Source organism: Brienomyrus brachyistius, chromosome 19, assembly GCF_023856365.1.
Source record: "Brienomyrus brachyistius isolate T26 chromosome 19, BBRACH_0.4, whole genome shotgun sequence".
Taxonomy (NCBI): Eukaryota; Metazoa; Chordata; class Actinopteri; order Osteoglossiformes; family Mormyridae; genus Brienomyrus; species Brienomyrus brachyistius.
In genome coordinates, this window is record NC_064551.1 from 9,487,071 (window position 1) to 9,508,120 (window position 21,050).

The window sequence follows — 21,050 nt, forward strand, 5'->3', positions numbered from 1 at the left end:
GTTTGTTCAGGTGGTGTCTGTCAAGTCATGAAGCAGTTTTCTTTTCAAGGTGTTAATAAGCATTCTAGTGTGTGCCTGCATTATTCTCTGGATGTGTGTGAGAGTGGATGGGTTTGTGCTCTGTGAAGGAATAAAAAGAGAAACCAGCAGGACAGCACTGACCTCTGCCAAGTTTAAATGCTGTTTCTTGCAATGCTAGCCTACAGGTAAACTTAGTTTGCCATTGAACTTTGCTATCAATGAAACTGTGAAAGTAAATGTCTATACTTACTGTCAAAAACGCACACAGCTTGTCACTGAACACAGATAGTCTAACTGGCAATTCAGGCGAAACACTCTTTAGAGTACTCGCTAACACTCTTGAATTATGCTCGTGGGAGTTTTACTTACACAAAAATGTTCTGAAGGCAGAGAGAAAATTGATTGGTTTAGAGAGATAACCAATCAGATTGTAGAAGAGGTGGGTCCTAGCAACTACTGGAGGAGTGACCAAGACATCTGATTGGTTGCTTCAGCTCCTCTAGTTGCTTGGAACAACCTCCTTTGCAATCTGATTGGTTATCTCTCTAAACCAATCATTAATTAATGCGTAATTTCCCGCTTTGGCAACTTCCTCACATACAGATATCCCCCGCTCATGAAATAATGATAAAAATTATACATTACCTACCTGCATACCAATTCATCCCCTCATATTATTTAAATTGTGGTTACATTTTATTAATTTGTTCCCTTCATATATTAAAGTGCAAAAGTGAACCTATATTATTGAAGATATCAAATCTTTGAAACACTAATAAAATGATTAAAAAAAAATATAGGCCTAACATTTGTTTGAAAGACATCCTGTTTGTTTACAATATATAAAAAAACCTTCTTTGGTGACAATATAGCTGTCACGCCCAGCTCGTACGATCCTCATGTGTGCCACGCCCCCTGATTATCCACGTGTGCTTCCCTGATCGTACCCAGCTGTGTCTAGTTATTTTGATCAGTCCTGTCTAAGTCCAAGTCTTGCATGTATCCCTTGTCCGTCATTGATGTTAGTCGATGTTCGTGCTTCGTTCCCCGAATAAAACCCTAGTTCTGCCCTGAGTCTTGCCTGTTTGCCTGATCCTTGCCTGCCTGCCTGTCTGTGCGCTTACCCGCAATAAACGATCGTTACAATAGTGATCTAAATTGTATTTTACTTTCGTAATTGTGATATTTATGATAGATACTTGACATCTCTCTGCCATTTTTGAATGTGACTAAATGCTGAAACAGTTTTATAGAACGTCCCCAGCAAGAGATCTCTACAGCCCATGCTCCGTGACGGTGTGTATGGGCGCTTGTGCGTGTTTCCCCGTGATGGACTGGCATCCCATCTAGGGTGTCTCCTGCCTTGTGTCTCGTGCTTCCTGGGATAGACTCCAAGTTCTACGTGACCCTGAACTGGATCAGCATCTGGAAGGTGCATGGATGGAGGGGTCTGGACCTCTGGAATCCCTTCTATCTGTGAAACGATCAATACTAGTAACGCTGATTTAAACACAGTTTAAAGAACATGACATGTTTTATTTGAAACAGTACAAATTTCATATATTTACAAGATTTAAAATTATACAAGATAAAAATTATTTTTAAAACGTGGAGCATAAAAGTTTTCCAATTCCATTGTGAAAAAACAAATTACTTCTACAAAACTGTAAGGGATGATAATGCAAAGGGGGAGGAGAATGGGGGTCTGTCTACACTATCTGAGAGTCACTCCCTTTGTCTTTTTGTAAAAAAGAATGAGAAATTCACTTTTTTCTATTCCGTGTTTACTTCAGGACCCAGCACAGGTATCTATCAACCATCTGTGTCACAGATCACTTCCTTTCATTTCTGTCTGACACCTCTTCTTCAAATCCTTCCGCTGTTTGCAGGAAAAGGTTAGCCAGGTGAAACCCCAGCCGATCAGCAAGCCGACCACGCCGACCAGCGCAAAGGCCCAGGCGGGCCAGGTGGACGGGCAGACAGAGGCGGGGGCTGTAGTGGCATCGGAGGTGGCGGTGGACGTGCTGGTGGTAGGCACTGGAGAGCTTGGGGGACTGAGGAAGCTGTTCAGCCTGGTGTAGATGTAGGGCTGGGCCTGACAGGTGGAAAGAACCCAGTGTCATTACATGTAGCCCTGACAAGAAGCCTCTGTGAAACTGAATCTGAATTGCTAAAAAAACTGAATCTGCAAGTATGCTCTTGTATTCTTTCATAAGAATCTTCATAATAAAAGTAGTTACCAATAAAGAATTCGTTGGACATCTCAGCAGAAATAAAAAAGTGAATTTAAAGTCAGAACTTTTATGTAGATATAATGAGATAAATGCATATACTACTATAAAGATTACATCATTATTGTGTTTTATTGTAATTGTTCATTGCCAGCGCCATTCGGTGTAACGGACCTCTGAAGGACACTTGATCTTCTTACGGTCGTGTGTAAAGTTGTTGTACACTTGCTTCCTTCCCACAGGTTCCAGCTGTAATGACATCGGCATGGTAACAATCATCTTTCTGTGTGGCTGCGCCCTGCCTGTGAAATGTACCACGACTGTGCAGCACAGCTGCAGCCAACATCCGTACATGGCAGCCTCATCCTTCAACCCTCACCATGTTGTTCCAGAGAGCGATGGCCATCTCTGCCTGGGCCCGTTCACTGAAGTGGAAACAGTCCACTGAGAAGTAGCTCAGATCCGGTCCGCCATCCTGCCAAGAGTTTTGTGCAGTGCAGTCTCTTGTCAGTCTTTGTGTGTCCTATTGCTGGAAGTGTGTCCATCTGCACACACTGTAGTTAGTAGCACGTGTGACTGTGTGCTGCACTGTTGGGTAGAGGGCAGACTCACCGGGCTCAGGGGGATAATGGAATTTCGGAAGTAGGGCTGGATTACTACAGCAAAGTCTTCCCGGCCATCATAGCGGCCCCCGGAAACAAGGTGCTCCATTTCAGCCTGGGGAGAAAAATGGCAAGATGCTGGATATGTAGGTCTAGAATGAACCCTTTAAAACAAATTCCTCTATATTTCCATCTCCACATAACTGAACGTCTCGCATTAGCCACTGGCTAACTTCTCAGTTAACAGTTATCCTCTGAGGGAGCTTTCTCTACCTTTTTTGCTTATTATCTGAAAGGTTTCCTCAAAAGAAACTGTGGTTTCCAGTTCATTTAGAAGCAGAAATCAGCCAATCAAATTCATGACCAAAACATTTTCCATCTGCATCCGAATTAGTTAAATGCTCAAGCTTCCTCCCACCTGATATTCCTGGTTTATCCTCCTCATTTCACTCAGTTCTAGGGAATCTTCACTGGGATTCAATATACATGGGCACAGATTCCTGTGACAAAGATATATTTCACATATAGGCGGCTGGAAACAGAGACAACCCCGTGAATCAGGAGAAGAAGAGCACAGAAATGGGTTAGTGGCTACAAACATATAGAACAACCTTTGTAGCAGGGAACAGGCCAGTGTGTCCTTCTTGATCCTCCGAAGGCCATCGATTTGCAGAATCTCCAGAATATTTACCATCACACGCGGTACCTGACAGTGACCACAAGGGGGAGAGAGATACACCGCTCAGCTCAAGGTTACAATGACAGCATTTCCCGAGGGGGCAATTCTGTGTCCTTACAAAGCACACTAAGTGTATATTCCTCTGGAACGATCATAATCAGTGCACAACAGAGCTCAATACTATAGTCAGGATATCTGCCTCGATACAGCCAACATGCTCAATGACTCACCTCTTGGTATAGCAGGTCTAGACTCTGTATTAGGTGGTGACTGTAGTTTTGAGGTGAAAGGTTTCCCTGACGGTAAATGAAGGGCATTAGAATGCAGCCCCATTACGACATTTCATGTCGAAAACCATTATAATGTACAATCACAAACATATACATAATATGATCAGCTCATAGTGTGTCTATTATGTTATTTTGCATTTGTTGACAAATTTGAAGAAAATATTTGCACATATTATGAAAAGAATATGTCCAGAGACCCCGAAGGGACCTGTGCAAAAAAATAAAATGACGTTACTTTCGCGTGTGCATGTGAAATTGTCCCCTGGACACGCGAAAGTAAGAGCATTTTATTCTTTGCACAGGTCCCTTCAGGGTCTCCGTAAAAATGGAAAGATGTTGTGGGGACATCTATCCTTTTGTTCTGGTATATTTCCCCAGTGTGTGTTTTGGGTGTATTCAATAAGCCCTTGTCGTCTCAGAGCCGTAAGTGGATTAACAATAATGTTACGTGTCAGAAGATGAGTATATATCATGTGGTGTCAAATATCTGGTGCATGTATTTCAATGCATTTTAAATTTTAGTAGTTCAGGGTTAGGGATTGTTAACTGTAATTAAATCTGAGTCAGTGGAAAGTCCAGAGATATGCATCTAATTTGCTCTGTGTGTGATTGAAGGTCATACGTACAAATATATTGATTTAGCAGACACTTTTACCCAAAAGCAACATTTTTCAGAAAGCTGGAACTGTCTGTGAGCCCCTAGAGTGATTGGGGTTAGGGGCCCATCCTCAGGGGCCCAATGGTAACATCACCCTGCCGACCACAGTATTTGGACCAGTAACCTACTGGCACAACATTCTAACCCACTCAAACCATACAGTATTATATCCCATCTGTCTGACACTCACCCGATCCATACAGTACTGACAGAGGTCATTGGCCCCAATGAAGAGAGTAACCAGCTTCCAGTCATTTTCAAAGTCAACATCCTTTGTGCATGAAACAATGAGATAAGATTAGAGTCACTGGCATACAGATTGTTACACTGGCAATATGAGAGGCTTTATTCACTGCCAGGTTTCTCTCACACTGGGCTCACCTGGCTGCCCCTCATCTCTTGGATGAGTGTCTGTACCTGGGCAGGAATTTGGCTGAAAGACAGAAGCAGGCAGTTCAAAGAAGAACAACAAAAGCGATGAGAGCAGGAAGAATGGGGTTTCTGGCCGTTTCCGAATTTAGATTCAGATGCTTTGTTGTCATTGTTGTTTTCACAGCAACAAAATTTTAAAGGTGCATCCTCTCCAGTGTCAAGTTAATGTTGACATTACTCTTCCTTGGTATGTATGTATGTATGTATGTATGTCATAGTATATATGATCAAATTATTGTTAACACTTACACTGAAAATAAGTAATTCTTTCTGAAGATTTTTTTTGTATTTCATTTTGTATGTTTTAATGTTACATTCACCAGGCAAATGTAAATCCAGGAACAAAAGTGCTGTCTTTGTCAAAAAAATGACAGAATTTGGAATCAATTTAACGAGAAATGAGGGAAAACAAGATGAAAGTGGCAGTAGGACACAAAGACGGATGGACTGAGGTTGGCATATTAACCTGTGGCCTGTACTATGACGTGGGATTACTGGCTTATCGGGGTAACTTAAGGTAGTCTGGGCAAAATGTAACGAATATAAAATCCATTTAAACTGTGGTACCTTATATCCGACAAGTTACCCCGATAAGCCAATAACCCAGCTTCATAGTACAGGCCACTGGAAGGACCGTTTGCTGAACACATCACACAGAAACACAGACAAACACCCTGCACTGTGTGTCACTCTGATCCACTGACAGGGGCAGCCTGGATCACACACAGGCAAACGCTCAAAACAACAGAGAGATGAAAGACAGGTGAAAAGAGGACGAGGGCAGGTTTAAGGCTCACTCACTGGGCCTTGGCTCCAGACACGGCCTTATTGAAACCCGTCTGCTTTGACCCTTGACCCTTAGAAAAGCCAAGGAGGGTGGGGTTAAACTGCCTCAGGATATCTGTGCCAAGAAGACAGGGACACTCAGCCAGAAGCAAACATCTAGAAAGCCCAGGAGCATTCAAACTTTAGTATAGTAAGGAGCAATCTATTTGCACCAAAGTTGGCTTTTCACATAGTATATACCAGTCTATATAAATGCTACAGTCTGACTTGCATTTGTTGTGGGTAGGGAGTGCAAGGGTGTGGCCTGATTGTCCTGGGGTGGGGTAACGTCAGGTGGCAAGAAGACTCATTCATTAATCCCCAATCATCATAATTGAGCATAACACTGAGTTTTGTTTTCTCTTGTCCAATAAGGTCCTGCTTCCAAAAAAACTCTGTTCTTTCCATCCCTGTTTAGACATGCCTTTACTGTACAGACTTACTGGGAAGTGTGGTCACCCTGTCCAGAGACTCGTCTCCCCCAATGCTGTAGACACACAAGCAGAAATAACACTAAATTAGTTCAGCATATGTCACACTGTTGCCCTGATTTTTGGCAATGGACATACTTCTGATGTGTCTGATGATACAGTTCTCAATGTGTTACATTATCTTCGTGGGTCTGTATGTGTGAGTGTGTCTAAGTGTGTGTGTGTGTGTGTGAATTAGGTTTATATTACATTGAGAGGACCAAATGCCCCCTGCAATGTAATAAGAACCTGTTATTTGGCATTTTCGGGACCATTTTTTAGGTCCCCACCAACATCTGTGACTGCAATCAAAAAATTAAAAATGTCAAAAGTCTCATATTTTGTTTGGTTACTTACGGTTAAGATTAGGGCTGGGTAGGGGTTAAGGTCATCATATTGTGATTAGGGTCTTACCCATAGAAATGAATGGAGAGTCCCCACAAAGACATAATTACAAACCTGTGTGTGTGCGCGAAATTTTTGGTAGTATCTCTGCCCAGCTCCCCATCATTTTTGGGGTTCCCTGGATCCAGTCCCAGGCAGCACAGGAGACATGGCAGGGGACACCCATGGACAGGATGGCAGTCCATCACAAGGCTCACACACATGAGTCACAAGGGGTATTTGGAATCACCAGTTGTCTGTTGTCTTACCTCCAGGACACCCCCCGGTACTCATTTCTCATCTGAAGGATGTTTTTTGACTTTGCACCAGAACCAGCCTGAAAACAGACAACAGTGAATCACTTAGTACAGACAGCACTCAGTCACTTAGTACAGACAGCACTCAATCACTTAATACAGACAGCACTCAGTCACTTAATACAGACAGCACTCAGTCACTTAGTACAGACAGCACTCGATCATTTAGTACAGATGACAGAGGCAGAATAATCTAAAGAGATGTTTCCAGTAGACATACTAATGTACAGAGAGAAACGACAATGGCGACACAACTTAGGACACAGGAAAGCAATAAACTGAAGATGCTGACATAAGACCAGATAACAGATGAATAACTGATATATAGAAAAATAAAGTGCAAACAGGGACAGCATCAAACATCCTGTAAGATCCATTATAAGAGGAGTATTGCAATCGAAGAGCAAATTTCCAAAACTTACTCAGTCTATTTTTTCTTGTTGTTGAAACGCCACCAATGACCTAAAATCAGGTTTCCTCATCGTATGTTTCAGTACTAGGAACCAAAACTCACCCAGTCCTGATGTAATCCAACAAAGAACTTAATTACTTTTCCAAAACTCATAGTCCACAGAAATTTTCTCAGAAATGTATCCCGTGGACTGAGTTTTGGAAATTTGGTCTTCATTTATGAGATAAGCATTGCTGTGTCAGTCGGGATAAAGGAACATACAAGACATATATGAGAATGCATTACCTAGAAATGACACAAATGTGTTCTAATGTTCAAACGCTAAACAGCACTGACCCACCAACCTAATAAGTACCCGCCAGTGATTAAACTTCATAAGATGTTCAGTCCAGTGTATCAGTGTGTCAGATAGATTGTTGATTCTTTATGTTATCTGGTCTTTCTGATATTTTCTAAGGCTTGCTGCAGAGAGACAGCAGGAGAGTCTGCAGCTTATACTGCTGTGAAACACTGGGGATTAGGATGGCTAATCGGCAATCTCTGAGAGTCCCAGTGAAGGTTATGGCATTGATGAATGGCACAGCCTGGAGAGTCATTATTACACATGCAGTCGGTAATTAAAGAACGTCGACGCCAAACAGGGTGGGTCGTTACCCTGACGCTGATAAGCAGGCATGGGGTGAGAGGTGTTCCTCATGATGTAATAACCAGTATTGTTCTTGTAAAAATCACTTTTTTTTGTTTTTGTTTTTAACAAACATACAATTCAGGCTTTTATAGGAAAAGGTTTATCGATTCACATTACGCGAGGCAATGCTTTTTTTTATTGATCACTCTTAATGATGCTCCAAAAGTTACCTGGGTAAAGGTTCAGGTGCCCCCCCCCCCAGTCTATGGGGGTGTGTTCAGCAAAGGTAAAGGTAAAGGCCCAGCTAGTAAAGGAAGATTTAATCTTTTGGCTTTTCATTGTTTTTAGATATCTCGGTATAACTAAGTTGCCAGATGTTATCATACAAATTTCCGTGAAGGTGCCCAGATATGAGATATGATTGAACAAATAAGAATGTTTTATATTTATGCCAGGTGCTTTAATGCTTAAAAAACCATGATGACAGAAATTGTATGCTGACGCAACTAGAGATGATTTATCTTTTAATAAATTTGTCGCATTTTACTTAAAGCTGTCATCTATAATGCATTATAGATTTCTTCATAATGTATTATAATGGTTAGTATAAGAATTAAGGATGCTTTGTACTTCATAGCACCTATAGTATACCTATATCTATAAGATATTGTAGATAAGAGCTTCATAAAGCATTGTGGTAGGTGCATCTCATGCACACACACTGTAAGTGGTGTGGTTTGTGCGCAAACACCGTGGGTGGAGCGGCTCATCCGCACACGGTGTGGGTGGTGCGGCTTGTGCGCAAACACCGTGGGTGGTGTGGCTCATATGGCCACTGTGTAGGTGGTGCGGCTTGTGCGCAAACACCGTGGGTGGTGTGGCTCATATGGCCACTGTGTAGGTGGTGCGGCTTGTGCGCAAACACCGTGGGTGGTGTGGCTCATATGGCCACTGTGTAGGTGGTGCGGCTTGTGCGCAAACACCGTGGGTGGAGCGGCTCATCCGCACACGGTGTGGGTGGTGCGGCTTGTGCGCAAACACCGTGGGTGGAGCGGCTCATCCGCACACGGTGTGGGTGGTGCGGCTTGTGCACACTTACGGTGATTGAGTCTCCTAGGGCAGCTACAACCTTGATGTCTGCTGGTCGCAGTTTGTGAGCTGAAATCCAGAGTGCTGTGATTAGACGTCTCCTCATCCACATTCGCTAACATATGGCCACATATGGGGCCAGTCAATCGCTCCGAGATCCTGACCTACATAAGCAGAGCGAACATTGATGGGTGGATGGCTGGCCAATCACCGGCCACTTTTCTACTCAGCAGGCAATGCAGGTTTAATCTTAAATCCCTTCTAGCCAACGTTTGCTCTTCAGTACAGTCTCCTTACCTGACACAGGAACGGTGTTGGAGGGGTTCCGTTCTGCACATGACAGGTCACTACCCCAGTTCTGAACAGGTTAGATACAGGTCATACAGGTCATACAGGTCATAGGCAATACTCCCCAAATGGGTGTCAAAGCATCATAGCTGATACTAACACGTGCTTTTTCATCATTAGCAGCTGTTGGACCTAGATCACAAACAAAAAAATCTAATAAAAAATCGTATGCTCTTGTGTAATTCAAACAGCACCTACTACTCTACAGCGAATGGGTTAGGAAGAATAGCTGACATACTGATCGCATGGATAATTCATACTGAGCTCTACGGTAAAGGATACTTTGGCAGTGGTTCTATGCCATGAGACCAGTCTAATGTTTTCAGTCACCGACTGTCAGGAGCTTAGGAACTGGGGGGGCGGGGGAATATCTACTCCCCAAATATTAATTTGGCCTCATTAGTTGCCCCAGTAAACATATTTTTGTTTTTAAATTATGGAGTTGGGCCCCCCAAGTGTCAAACTCTCTCCTGAGGCACTGGCAACTGTAACAAATAGTTTCCAGTCTGACCATCATGCAGCCGTATAGTAGACTAGAATTAATTTTCAGCTGGAGCAAACATATAGTGACCAAAATCTCCAAAACACCCATTTTCTTTTCAAGGATAAACAAATCTGCTGCAGTACATTTCTTTGGAGTTTAACAGATGACTGTTCAGCTCGCAGTTTAATCTTCCTCTGACAGCAGAGGGACCTTAAGCAAACACCTGTCCGCTGAGTAGGATAGCAACTGTGCTCTTACCGTGATGGGGGGTGGTGTTGGAGGGGGGCCCTGGTAAGTGTAGTTACTGTTCTGATAGGTGCTTAGGAACGGTGAGTCCTGAAGAACAATAAGTATTTAATATCGCATTAAATAAACATCTAGCTTGTACTGTACAGCAAAATCATCTCAGTTAAATTACTGGTTTGCACAAAGCACAATGATTTCGATCACACTGGTGCTCCACCAGCAAAGTTAAACAGGGACTCCTACAAAATCACCTTAGTGGGACATTTCAGAGAGATATCCGCAGTGAAGTTCTGTGTCTGGGTCTTATTCCCCAGGGGTTCTAGCTGGAAAAGAGACAGACAGAAAGTCAACGTGTCACAGCTTCAGTTTGACACTCCGTGCTGAAATCTGTGTGACATCGCGATGCAGTGCCCGATCCCCCCATCCACTGGAGGTCAGTACCTCCAAATCCCAGCTTATTTAAGCTACGCAGGACATCTAGTAAATCCTAACTGCAATTTAAACTATATTCTTGGTAGGCCTGAGAAATAGCAGCAACCTCTGCTTGTTAAGCTTTGCTTGAGTACAATTAGGCTCTGGCTCGGCTTCCCCTTGCAGGGAAGAAGGCTGTTTTCTTTCTTTTAAGTGGCCCGATCTGGTAGTACTGTAGGATCTCGCCTGTGGTTCCGTGGGTTCGCTGTGAATGTAAGTCGGCCTGCTGCCCAGTGAGTCTCACCATGTTGTTCCACAAAGCACGTGCCATCAGAGTTTGAGACTTCTGACTGAGGTGGAAACAGTCCGGGGTGAAGAAGGACCTGTCAGGGCGCCCATCCTTACAAAAAAACACACAAGACAGAGAAGCATGAAAATGTGCTAATTAAAAAATACGGAAAACCGTAGAGGCCCCTTAGCTGGCTTTGCTAATTGCCTCATTCATTTAGCTATTAATTTATTCATACTGACCGGATAGTAAAAGTCCAGCCATAGGTGAAGTGGAAATTAAGGTTAGTATAAAAAGAAAAATATGGTATTTTGACTAACCTCCAGCAGGGGGAGTATCACATCTCTGAAGAATGGCTGCAGCACCACGGTGAAGGAGGACTTGGTGTCATAGCGACCAGATTCCACAAGCTGCTGCAGGCCATGCTGAGAATGACAGAGACAAACTATTAAATTATCTTAGGTGGAAATAGGCCAAGCATTCATTATCACTGTAAAACACTATAAAACACCCCTGCTCTAAGAAAGGTAATATTACTACAGAATTAACACTATCATAACACATAAGCTAACATACTTATTGAATATAATATATATATATTATAATAATATATTATTATTATATAATAATATAATAATATTGAAATATTTCTGGTAGCCATCAGTCATTGTTATTTTTTCCTTTTGAAAAATATAATTGATTTCCTTAAAATAATGAAATATATCCTGCTTAGCGACGGGCTTCTCAATACCTGATAGGCTCTGTTTATGTCATTTACTCTCTGCACTTCCACCGAACCATCTTTAGGTGAGAGAACGCAGCGACACATGATGCTGAGGGGAGAGAAGAGAAGCTCTAATGTGGCAGTACAGTCTTGGACATGGAAGACATTCACAGAGACTTAGAGAGCACAAGGATAAAGCTGTGGTACATAGGGGATCCTTCTCTGTTTGCCCCCTCTGCCCATGTTTCCCCAACATAGTCCTGTTCCCTCTTTGGTCCCTGCTGGTCTGGCAAAAGTAGAACTTACTTGACCAGCCAGGTAGGGCAGTTTAGACTGGGGATTTGGTGCAGTCGCCGCAGAGGAATGATATGCAACAGCTCCACCAGGTTCACAAGAGCACGTGGAACCTTCCAGAAGCATAAGAATAGTGAGCGGGCACCCAGGACTAAAACTAACGAAGAGCCAAAAAGTGATTTTTTTTTTCCTGTTCATACCTCTTTGTGGAGGATGTCTAGAGCTTGCCGGATTCGTGACACAAAGTTATTGGCAGAAAAATAAACCTGCAACAAAGAAGGAGAGAATGAAGTGGGGTGGAGGTGAGGTGTTATGGCTTAAACTAAGAAGTAACCCCATTCTGTGAGCTCAGGCAGCACACACACTCACAGAGTGGGTGCAGTGGTCACAAAGGTCATTCCCTCCTATAAACACGGTGATCACCTTCCAGTCCGAGTGGAAATTAATACGCTGCCAGGGAGAGAAGACAATAGTGGTGGTAATCTGGTGAACTGTGACTCTTTCCATTTGGGGCTGTTTTTCAGATGCTGAGTATCTTATGCTATGTGTATTCTCCTTGCCTAGGCATTTACGTTCCAATGCATATATTTTTATCTAGCATTACAGTACATGCGTGTGTAGGCTCATTGCATGCCAATGCAAAGTATTGCAATTTAAGTTTTTGTCTTGCAACATGCAACTACTCAGACTCATGTGTTGCTTATGAGAGTCTCAAATGCATGCATGTATCTATGAATGTATGATGATGTACTGGTTGGTTTATGTTATTTATAACAGCATGGTACATCCCCTTACTGAATCGTTCTTCATCTTGTCCACCAGGACACGCACTTGGCCAGCTAGATCTCTGAAGGAAAATATTCAGTTAGACTCTGGGAGAAGAACATAACAGATAGTGATATGAACGGACAGGTGGGTGGGTATGACTCACTCGCTGGTAGCTCCTGCCACGGCCTGGTTAAGGAATGCTCTATCACTATTCTGCATTCCGATGCCTACTGAGAATCCCGTCAGCGATGGGTTGAACTGCCTCAGGATATCTGGACACACAAACATGTCCCAGTACAACTGTTAAATGTGATAGGTATCCCTGATGTTACGTGATCGTGCTTTGCCACAGAATTGGACCTCCACTCTCAAAAATTACACTAACTAGTTGTTTCATTTTTTTGTTTTTGCTTTTTTTTTATTAAATTAAATTAAACTCAAATTCATTGCTTTGGAATAAATGCAAACTGAATTAGAGAAATGTATATTTATAAAACTGATTGAGTTGTAAGACTATTTGACTATGTCTTCCTAAATTAGTATGTTTTGCTTATCTGACTTTTAATATGAAATGGAAAAACTGCATCAACGCCTGCACCGAAAAATACACATTTTAACCATTAATACAAATGAGGTTGCACGTCAGATTGTTACAGTAAAATAATTAAAAGAAAATGTTGAAAAGTAACTTAGATTTGGCATAGCATTAAAGCCATCTGAACCAAGTAGAGCAGAAATTAACCAGAAAACCGCAAAGGAGCAGTGTTTGTAGGTGTTAATGCTAATGAGAAAGACCTCAGAAGGAGTAGCGCTTGTGCATGCTAATGCTAATGAGAAGGAGTGCAAACGGAGCAGTGTTCGTGGGTGCTAATGCTAATGAGAAGGACTGCAAAAGGAGCAGTGTTCGTGGGTGCTAATGCTAATGAGAAGGACTGCAAAAGGAGCAGTGTTCGTGGGTGCTAATGCCAATGGAAAGGACCGCAAAAGGAGCATAATTGAGGGTGCTAATGCTAATGAGAAAGACAACAAAAGAAGCAGCATTTCTGGGCTCTAATACTAATGAGAAGGACTGCAAAGGAGCAGCGTTTGTGGGTGCTAATGCTAATGAGAAGTACTGCAAAGGAGCAGTGTTTCGGGATGCTAATGCTAATGAGACAGATTGCAAATGGAGCAGCATTTGTAGGTGCTAATGCTAATGAGATGGACCATAAAAGGAGCAGCATTGTGGGTGCTAATCCTAATGAGAAAGTCCACAAAAGGTGCAAGGTTAGTGGATGCTAATGCTAATGAGAAAGACCTTAAAAGTAACAAGAAAAGTGCAGCGTAGTTGAAAAGTTTGATGCAACGAATGGGTGTCAATATGTTGCACTTCATGTGTATTACATCATTGTGATCTTTATGAGCTTGGACAGAGTTTATAAATTAAGCACTGAGCCCCTGTAATAGCTATGCAGAATCACATTGCCTCCGAACCAAGCCTGGCAAGCAGAAAATGAGAGGCCCAAAATCTCTAGCACGCCCCTGCTGCCAATGACCCAGCATGTTACAGTACTGGGAACCAAAAATCATTTAGTCCTCATGTAATCTCACAAAGAATTTTCATTAAATTTCCAAAAACTGGGGAAGTCCACAGAAATTTTCTCAAACATATCCTGGACTGAATAAGTTTTGGACACTTGCCTTTCAAGTTTCCTTTAAACTGTCCCTATTAATAGCTAGAATGAGGTGTTGGATTTTCTACAGGTTTCTATGAACTCTCAATCCATTTGAGAGACACCTGAGCTGGATTTACTGTATAGTGAAATACATAAGGTTGACCTACTGGGAAGAGTTGTGACAGTGGTGAGGTTTTCATCCCCACCAATGCTGCAAGAGAGAGATAGGGAGATAAATAGCCATCAGATTAAAGCCTAAAGCCACACAAAGACACACTCAGACGGAGAGAGACACAATCAAAGGAACGGTCCCATATCTGACCATTTCATTCTGGATTACTGTAGGAAAATGTGCTAAAGCCATTTCCAAAGGGCCTCACCTCCAGGACAATCCTCTGTACTGACGCAGAACGTCCAGTAAATTCCAAGGAGCTGAACCAATTCCATTGCCGGCCTGCAGGATGGACAGAAGCCAGCTTCAGATCCTCAGCAAACTGAAGCACATGCAGCTTTCCGCGGCAGAAGGAGGAGAGGAAGGCAGAGAGACTCACCGTCAGCGAGTCTCCTATAGCGGCCACCACCTTCACATCTCCTGGGCGGAGGGCGTGAACTGAGCAGGGAAATGGAAGCAACAGAGGGTCCATCATCTACAGCACCTATACCTGCATGTTACAATCTAGGTGTGTAAAATGTTATGCTGACACCCCTGTGGTTCCTATGATAAGTGCTTCACTGTCAAATATGGGTCCACAGTGAGGGTCCACAACATAGACATATGTTTATTACTCTATAACATAATTATTATTGCTGACACCTCATCGTGGGTGACCCCCACTTTCTGCTCTGCACCTCCTGCACTGGATAAGCATGTATCCATGATGCCTCCTAAAAACTTGGATTCACTTCAGAGACCTTATTTAAATGTACAAAGTAGCTGCTTTTCCACGCTTCCGGAAACACTTAAGGTCAGTGTTTCCCAGCATGTTCGTCAGCTCAGGGACCCGGACCACGGTTTTGCTCCCTCCCAGAAGAATCTTGCCATGGACATGTTTGTTTGTGTGCAGGTTGACAATCTCTGCATCTTGTCATACAACTAAAGTTACTGTTGTAGCGAGTTTCATTTCTGGTTTTTACCATTTACTGTGAAAGTAATCGTAACTCTTTATATGTGGTTTATTCTCAAAAACAGGTGAGAGAGGGTTAGTGTGTGTGTGTGTGTGTGTGTGTGTTACCACTTACCTGAAGTTGGAGGAGAGTGGGAGGGGCTTCTGTCTTCACAAGGCAGCTCACTGCCCAGGACCTGGTCATAGCAAACAGCAAACCAACACAAGGCATACAGCTTTGATATCAATGCGTCACAGATTTCAACCTCCATCCATCCATCCATCCATCCATCCATCCATCCATCCATCCATCCATCCATCCATCCATCATCTGTCCATCCATCCATCCATCCATCCATCCATCCATCATCTGTCCATCCATCCACCCATCCATCCATCCATCCATCCATCCACTTATTAAGTAAATGGCCACAGCATGTGAAAAGACATGTCAAGGCAAATTCAACATGATAAAAAAAAAACTCCAGTTTCATGGTCATAACAGCAAGGAGAAACTGGGCATAAGCTGAAATGACTAATTTGAGATTAATGTGAGAAATGACCTCAGGTAACACCCAGAGGCCCCACATGCAGTTTGCCTGCACTGATGACTCATTGCTGCAGAAGCCTGAGCCTCACACAGGAACTCACAGAGTCAGACAGAGGTGAACTGGCCACGTAGTCCCTAGGGCTGTGGACACCCACACGAGGTCCTGGGGAGGAGTTTCTCTCTGTCCGCAAGAAGGGGCGGTCCTACAAGGAGGAGAAGAAAAGGAATAATGGCAACACTCTAGGAGAGAATGACTGTGACTGATTGCCACACTAGGCTGTCAGCCTCTCACCTGGCTGGGGCAGGGGATGCTGTCACTGCCGAGGAATGTTTTCTTATTCACGCTTGGCTGTCCATCCGTGGGCTGCAACTGGATGATGGAAAGTTTATTAATGCGGTTCAAACGCCTGTCTACAGACTGCAAGGTCAGCCATTAATCCTTTCCACTCGGAAGGAAAAAAATGTTCATTGTAGGAGTGTTTATATGTAAATAATGAATAATGTCCTTCAGGTTGAAGCAATATACTCCTCCAGCTACCTCTCTTGTTCAGGGATGTGGGAGGGCCTGAAACCAATCCCAGGCAGCACAGGGTACAAGGCTGGACAGGACACCAGTCAATCACAGGGCACACACACACACACACACACACACACACACACACACGTAGGGTATAGCTATCCTTATGGGGCCCGCTCATTCACTTCTATGGGAAAAATGCTAACGCTAACTATGACAACCTTAACCTCCACCCTGCCCTAACCATAACCATAAATAACCAAGCAAAATACAGTTTTTGCATTTTTAGTTTTTTCATAGCAGTCACTGATTTTTATAAAATAGAGTTTTCCCTTATGGGGACCAGGAAATCGGTCCCAAAAAAAAAAAAACGGATATTTATCACGTTATGGGGACATTGTGTCCCCATAAGGATAGGTATACCCGCTCACACACACACACACACACACACACACACACACACACACAGAGCAAACCAAGGTATGTAAAATTGTGTCTTGTGAGTTTGCATTTGGCGTACAGTGAACATCTGTACTGTAACTGTTACACCTACCAGGTTGGTCCACAGCTGTAATGCCAGTTTGTCTGCATGCCATGAGGTAAGACCACTAGAGGGAGCTCTTCTTTCCTGTAAACAGACAAGAAGTAGTCTCAATGGCTAAGTGAGGACAGATTCTCCTTTGTGAAAAATATGTTGGAATGCAGTTTTCAGCAACTGGTCATTTGCTTACAATGAAGGAGACTGGGTCAACAACAGATGGGGTAGCCTGTAGTGTTACTGTGAAGTCATCCCTCATGCTATACCACTGCTTATCCAGCAGGAGGCGACCTAGAGACTCCTGGGAACCAAACAGGTACATAAACACATGCAGACAGCAGAATTAAATGGGCATGTAAAGTGTAACCTTGGCATGAGAGGGTGGGGATGATAGCCAGCACTCGTGGCCCGATGGGTTTGTGGGGTAGCAAAATGTATTGCACCCCCCCTAAATTCACCAAATTTCATAAAACTGTACCTGCAAGGTCTGGGCGAGGAGGGCCTTTCTCAGTCTGAATTCCTTCTCACTGCACATCTCACAGTGGCACAGCCTAGCAAAAGAGCTGTTGTTAGCACCATATGCTGAACTTAGCTTGTCAGGTTTTCACAGCATTGTGAAAAGTAGCTACCACTGCATCAGCAATAAGCTCTCGAAACATTTGCAAGAACAACACAAAATTGTAATGTATGTCCTATTATTTTAAATACCAGACAAGTAAAACTGTTGATGTCTGCAGACTCATTTTAAAGGCTTTGCTACTGCAGTTTTTTGTATATGAGCCGATTCTGGCCTCACCTGTCCTGGTCAGGCTGAGTGGTTTCAAACTGACCTCCCCATACAACCACGCTGACCAAGGTGTCATTCAGCTGCAGTGTTGGACACATAAACAGTTACGCGAGAGCAAAACCGAAACTGCATTTCAGCAACTGAATGATCAACTCGGAAACTGTGGAAATGGCTAATGGTGAATGGCAACAAGGAAACAAACAATTTGTTAGCTAGAGTAGTGAGGAACATTTTCATGGTGGAGCAACAGACAGTGGTATGTGGTGGCCAATTATAGGCTACAATGGATGTATTATATTAATCATTTGGGAAGAAGGTGACTTCTGGGTTTAGCAGTTCAGCTACCTTCCAGACACCAGCCAGTGGTTACCAACAGGTTGCAGCAAAGCATAAACCAAACAGAGTGTCCAAAACGAGCTACTGCGATGTAACCACCTTATACCTGGCTGTGCAGGATCTCCAAAGCTTCATCCACCTGTCCCACAGCTCTCTGTACTGCAGCACTGGCCTAAGTGAAGGACGTCCATTTATCAGCTTTCTTTTAATGTTAAACACAAGCAGCACAGATAATATTTGTTCACTGACCTGCTCTGGACAGACACGGAGCCCCTCCACCGGGACCAGAAGCAGAACCAGCTTCCACTGTCTTCCTGAATGAAGTATCTGCACATTAGTGTGAAACAGAGTGGAGACAGAAACTCAGGCTTAGTATGGATACTGAATTCTGTGGAATTCCAGGCAAACCAACTCTTGTTGAGGCTGCGCGTGTTGACATTTGATGGATTAACCTGCGTGGTCCGGAGGAGGAAGACAACTTCCTTGGCATGGTCCGACAGACTCCTACAAAGAGGGAACCTACAATGAGTGATGAAGACACCCTGGTGCATCGTACAACTAAACATGTTGTGTGATTGATGCAGCTGGTGTGCTTCCCTTTGCAGGTGTGCATGCGCCGCTCTATCAAAAGTGCGTTATGTTTTCTTGTGAGTGTGCTAACACTTACCTGTGCTGAGAGGGGTGGCTCTCTGTTGGCTCTGGAAGCAGGCTGGTCAAATCAGGGTTGAACATGGATATAATATCTAAAGGGAGTGGACAGCTTATGATAGGTGACCACAGAAAGATAAACAGGATTGGAGGAAATTTGGGGCTTTAGGACAGCATTTCTCAATCTGGCCCTTGGGGACCCACAGACAGTCCACGTTTTTGCTCTACCAGAGGCTAGGAGGGTGCAAAAATGTGAACCGTCTTTGGGTCCCTGAAGACTTGGTTGGGAAACACTGCTTTAGAATATAGTAGCTTTCACAGATCAGCACTCGTTCAGGCCAGATCAAAGCCTAGGGGTCAGTGGATTCCTGTTTGCCTCTGTGCTCGACTGATAATATGGTGTGAGAGGTACGATTTATCATCTGTTATCACTTCCTTATGAACTTGTCCTCCTGAAAAGTGCTGGTCTCTATGTAAATGCATATATGCAGACTGTTAATCTAACCTACAGAGATATGAAAGCAATAAATAGAGATGAAACTGCCTTCTTGCCTGTTTCTTTATAAGAAACATGAATCAGCATTTTATATTTTATTTTTTCAATTTTTTAATCACATGTCAGTTGGACACAGCGCCCTCTGTCTGCGGGCAGTATAACGATACATGAAACAGGTGTAGCGACAGACCCAAGTGAGCTGCAGCCAAAGGGGGGCATGCGTCAACAATGACCAAACTAGAACATTACTGGACCAAGCTGGTCCTAGCCTGGAAGAAAACAGGCCAGTAAAAGATTTGGGGGTGCTTCATGAAGCAGGATTTCTCAGTTAGCTGTGTGAACTTAAGTTGGCAGTCGTGATTGTCCAATAGGAATGCTCCTCACCTAAACTCTATTGGACAAGCCTGGTCTTTAGCAGGAATAAGCTAAGGCAGGCTGAGAAAGAAGGAGCTGGATATGGTCCTTTGGGTTCCTTTCTCACCTCTAAACAGGAAGAATTTTAATGTCTCTGTTATTTTACCATTTAAGCCTGTTATATGACTTATCTGACTGAAAATGAGGATGTTTACTAGGCCTGTCAAGTAGATAAACTCTTTGTCTGTGTACCTATGTCATCTTTCACCTCAGTGCAGCTTCATGGAATAGCAGTCTTTTGCTTGTCCATGAGTACCACCCATCTTGCAGACGGCAAAACGTTTTATTGAGGTGGTTATAGCAGTTATTTAAGGGTCAGGCACAGTACAAAGGAAAGCACTGAACCATCTCCAAAGGCCATCAGATTAGATACTGTACATTAATATAGCATATCAGTTACTGTAGTGCACTAGGTCATTTAAGGTTTATCTGATACATTTCTAGAGAAGGAGTTTATGCATACTTCAAAATTTTGTGGTGTGACAAGTGAAGTACAGCGAGGGATTTTCATGTTTCAACAAGGGAATTCGATGCAGTCGAAAGAGATTATATGCATAGTGAATTCTTACCATATAATCTGCTGACCACCCTGGACACTTGTTTGCTGCATAGGGAGAAAGAAAGAGAATCCCTGAACTACTATGACTCAGATTCTGTCCGCCCTCCTAACCATCCAGACCATATGTCAGTCTGACTGTTGCCGTGGCGATACTGTGTACTTGCTTGTGCAGTGCCTACCTCAGGGACCGTGGGATCCCAATGGTGGTTATAAGAGACACATCCACTGGCCTCAGACCGTGAACTGAAGAGAAGAACAGAGTTCAAATATGTGCAATAGGGGCACTGAGAGTCGTACACATTAATAAACTTCTGCTACACATAGCATTATTAAACAAAGCCCACGGTTAACTGTCGTGCAGTGGATCTATGATTTCACTCCGATGGGCTTTCACTTTGTGTGCAGCAAAGACAAGTTTCATTTAATCAGTCGTTCAAACGATATGCCACAGATATTTGAAGATTGTGCAGAGATGTATAGCTCAGTTTTTATTCCATAGCCATCAATAAGAGATTAGCCATTCCTGAATTGTGAGTGGCTTACCAGAAGATGGTGGGGGCAAGGAGCCAGAGGGCAGCTCACAAGACAGGAGCAGCTGCGTTGTCGCCTGCAGGGCATCCAGACAGGGAGCTTGTCATCTTCCGCAGTTGGATGCACTTGCATATACACACACACACACAGAGGGACTTACCTCCTGTGGAGCTGGCTGACAGCAGTTGGTGTGCATTTGATTGACTTCAGGTTTTTTTGAGTTTAGGTCTTCACCTGAGAAGGAGGGGGCTTTCGGAGTCAGTTCAGCCAGTAACTACACACATGTATTCAATCCCACAGCCTTACAGCATCAC

At 43.4% G+C, this 21,050-nt stretch overlaps 1 protein-coding gene across 1 annotated transcript; it reads right to left on the bottom strand.

The window, feature by feature from the left end:
* Nucleotides 1-1,846: 1,846 nt before the first annotated feature.
* On the bottom strand, nt 1,847-20,449 carry LOC125715091 (phospholipase B1, membrane-associated-like; the record flags this gene model as incomplete). The annotated part of the gene is made up of 40 exons (XM_048986332.1): nt 1,847-2,116; nt 2,427-2,501; nt 2,632-2,727; nt 2,865-2,969; nt 3,273-3,354; nt 3,466-3,560; nt 3,764-3,829; nt 4,672-4,752; nt 4,863-4,914; nt 5,715-5,814; nt 6,182-6,225; nt 6,862-6,929; nt 9,049-9,107; nt 9,336-9,396; nt 10,129-10,206; nt 10,368-10,439; nt 10,832-10,927; nt 11,137-11,241; nt 11,568-11,649; nt 11,847-11,947; nt 12,035-12,100; nt 12,204-12,284; nt 12,630-12,681; nt 12,766-12,874; nt 14,425-14,468; nt 14,638-14,711; nt 14,809-14,867; nt 15,497-15,557; nt 16,012-16,113; nt 16,203-16,280; nt 16,981-17,055; nt 17,159-17,266; nt 17,444-17,516; nt 17,762-17,832; nt 18,195-18,260; nt 18,338-18,415; nt 18,541-18,592; nt 18,756-18,831; nt 20,216-20,250; nt 20,385-20,449. Coding segments are annotated over 40 exons (3,213 nt in total), but the record flags the coding sequence as incomplete, so codon positions are not given.
* Between the last annotated feature and the right edge of the window lie 601 nt (nt 20,450-21,050).